The 3,201-nt window shown below is 37.1% G+C and overlaps 1 protein-coding gene across 1 annotated transcript in view; it reads left to right on the top strand.

Moving 5' to 3' along the window:
• Positions 1–3,201, top strand: part of EML1 (echinoderm microtubule associated protein like 1) — a 49,053-nt gene that overhangs the window by 16,745 nt on the left and 29,107 nt on the right. Inside the window, exons 4-5 of the mRNA XM_012650108.1 lie at positions 2,042–2,191; positions 3,010–3,079. Of these exons, the coding sequence (XP_012505562.1) occupies positions 2,042–2,191; positions 3,010–3,079 (220 nt within the window). The remainder of the gene's footprint in view (positions 1–2,041; positions 2,192–3,009; positions 3,080–3,201) is intronic.

Genomic DNA, 3,201 nt, shown 5'->3' on the forward strand with positions numbered 1-3,201 from the left:
TAGATATGGTTACAGTATCTGAATACTTCTGGCCTCCTCTTTAGAATTTTTTATTGTAAATTTAAAGTCTTATAGTGACCTTAAAAATCTCTTGAGCTCACGTTAATTTCAGCGAATTTTTAAATAGCATTGTTCTTGCCAAAGAATTCACTAATTGCTTTGCAGCTTCTGTGGCTGTCTTAAGAAAAATAATTTAGGCCAGGCGCGGTGGCTCACGCCTGTAATCCTAGCACTCCGGGAGGCTGAGGCGGGAGGATTGTTTGAGCTCAGAAGTTCGAGACCAGCCTGAGCAAAAGCGAAACCCTGTCTCTACTAAAAATAGAAATAAATTAATTGGACAACTAAAAATATATAGAAAAATTAGCCGGGCATGGTGACGCGTGCCTGTAGTTCCAGCTACTCGGGAGGCTGAGGCAGGAGGATCACTTGAGCCCAGGAGTTTGAGGTTGCTGTGAGCTAGGCTGACGCCGTGGCACTCTAGCCCGGGCAACAGAGTGAGACTCTGTCTCAAAAAAAAAAAAAAAAAATTCACTAATTCTTAAACTGCTTATTTACACACATGATAAGCATTAAAATATGAAGGTACACATTTGATAAAGTTAAAATGATAATAAAGGCTGGGCGCGGTGGCTCACACCTGTAATCCTAGCACTCTGGGAGGCTGAGGCGGGTGGATCGCTCAAGCTCAGGAGTTCGAGACCAGCCTGAGCAAGAGTGAGACCCCATCTCTACTAAAAATAGAAAGAAATTATCTGGACAACTAAAAATATATATATATATATGTAAATAAAAAAGGCTCCCCAAAAACTTAGGCCACAAAATTCTGAATCAACCATATGACTGACGTTCTTGAAATAGAGCTGCTGGCAGGTTTGCAGTATGGGGTCTGGAAAAGTGAGCTTCCAGGGAAAAACAGCTGAAAGACAAGAAAATAGAGGCTGTGAAAAAGGTGAATTAAATGTTGATATTTTTTCTGTTTACTTCCATTTATTTATTTATTTACTTATTTGTGACTTCAGAGGAAGCCCACAGAGGCCACCTTTATTTAGTCCGTGCAGATTTCAAGACAAAGAATAAAAATCCCTCTTTTCACCTCGAACAAATATTTATTGAGTACTTGTTTAATGCCAAGCCCTGAACACAAATTATAAGAAGTTGGTTTAAATTGAAGCTGTTGTAACTTCATTTAGAAGAATTACTTTTTCAGATTATGGAATCATATTCTTTGGAAATTTTTAAAAAATATCACCTGTACCTAAATTTCTCCTCCAAAATGCATTTTTTATTTTTTCAGACTCAAATGTCATAAGCATTTACCTGCACCTGTTTTGGAATCTGTTTTGACACATGTCATTTAAATGATTGAGCTTTTCTTTAAGTCAATAGTGTTTTATTAACTGGTTAAATCAAATCTGGAAAATATTCAAAACACATTCAGCCTACTTCCTGTTTATATTTTAGAAGATATAAAACTGAAATTTGCTCCAAATAAATGATGTTTTTTGCCAAGTTATTTTTTACATCCAAGTTCCAGTGATGTTTTGTTCTCAAAATAGTTTTCAAGGTTTGGAAGTATGTATGCCAGAATTTTAGTAGGGGTAATTATCCCTAAGAAGCTGGAGCAAGGGGAACCTACTTTGTTTTACCTTTTAAGTATTGTTTGTGTGCATGTGTGTGTCATTTAAACACTTGACAAATGAATACTTTTATCATATTTAAAAAAGGGGTTTTGAGTAAAAGATCTAGCTCCTAGATTACAATAAAAAATAGACTCATAATTGACTCAATAACTTTCTAAACATAAAACCAAATCTTTGCACTGTGAAAAATACGAATTCACATTACATTGATGACCATTTCCAACTTTACTGCATGCCTTTTGGGGGCCAGAAGTATTTGACACTGAGTATTTACAATGTTATTTAAATTAGTGAAATTGATGGTAATAGTCATACGGTGTTTTATTGCCTGTGCCTGTTGGATGAAGCTAATGTTTGTGAGCTCTTGAAGGAAAAAAAATTTTATCTTGACATGCACAAAGCTATGGGTACCGAGGTCGAGACTGCCGTAACAACCTGTACTTGCTTCCGACGGGAGAGACGGTCTATTTCATCGCGTCAGTGGTGGTGTTGTACAACGTGGAGGAGCAGCTGCAGCGGCACTACGCCGGCCACAACGACGACGTGAAGTGGTGAGTCCTCGCAATGCGACCCCCGTTCCACGGGGGAAATGGCATTTGCAGAAGGAAGTCGGTGTTGGAATATAACCACAGAGCAGAAGGGGTCTGAGAAAACAGGATCTTTGAGAAAAGCTCCTTTCTGTTCTCTGCAGTCCATGAGTTACCTGACCCAGTAAGACACCTTTCACTCTCAGTTTCTGTCCTCACAGCACATAATCTTAACCGACTGTCTTACCGAAACAAATAGCTCCCACCTGTTTGGAGACCTTCTTCACACATCACGTGTTAAAGGCTTCTAATTTGGGTCTTTATTTTTTGATGAAGATAAAAATGTTTAGCTTCATGTTTATGGCTGGGTCTGCTATTCCCATAATTCATTTATAGCTTTTGGTAGGGGTTTTATGTATCTTGGAAGGATGGATGGATGAATACATGGATTTATGTATTTGTATTTATCATGGGTCCTTGGTCAATGATAAAAAATCCCGTTGGCAAAAGATGATCTCTTTCCTATTTTGTATACTCAAAATGACTTCTTAATAAACATTGTAGACTAATTAAGTGGTTCTGAGATTGAAATGGTATTTTCTTAGCAAAGGATGTTTTTTCCTTAAGTTTGAATATTCTCAAGAAGAAATAAGGGAATTAAGATGAAATGAAATAGGCACTAGTTGTCTAAGGTTGGGGTGCTCAGAGAATTGTCACGAGTCTGTAAGAAGTTAGGCATTCTGTATTTCTTATATTTAAATTTTCACCTACATTATATTTGACCAAGGGAAAAATAAAGCTTACCTTTAAAGTATAGATTTTTATAAATATTCTTTTTTTAGCCTAGCAGTTCATCCTGATAGGATCACGATAGCAACAGGACAAGTCGCAGGCACATCTAAGGATGGAAAAGTGAGTTATCTTTTCATATTTTTGTAATAAACTGGTAACAAAATAATTTCCTGAAAACATTTTGCTGATGAGTAAGTATGCTTAGATATGGTTACAGTATCTGAATACTTCTGGCCTCCTCT

Source organism: Propithecus coquereli, unplaced genomic scaffold, assembly GCF_000956105.1.
Source record: "Propithecus coquereli isolate 6110/MARCELLA unplaced genomic scaffold, Pcoq_1.0 Scaffold310, whole genome shotgun sequence".
Lineage (NCBI taxonomy): Eukaryota > Metazoa > Chordata > Mammalia > Primates > Indriidae > Propithecus > Propithecus coquereli.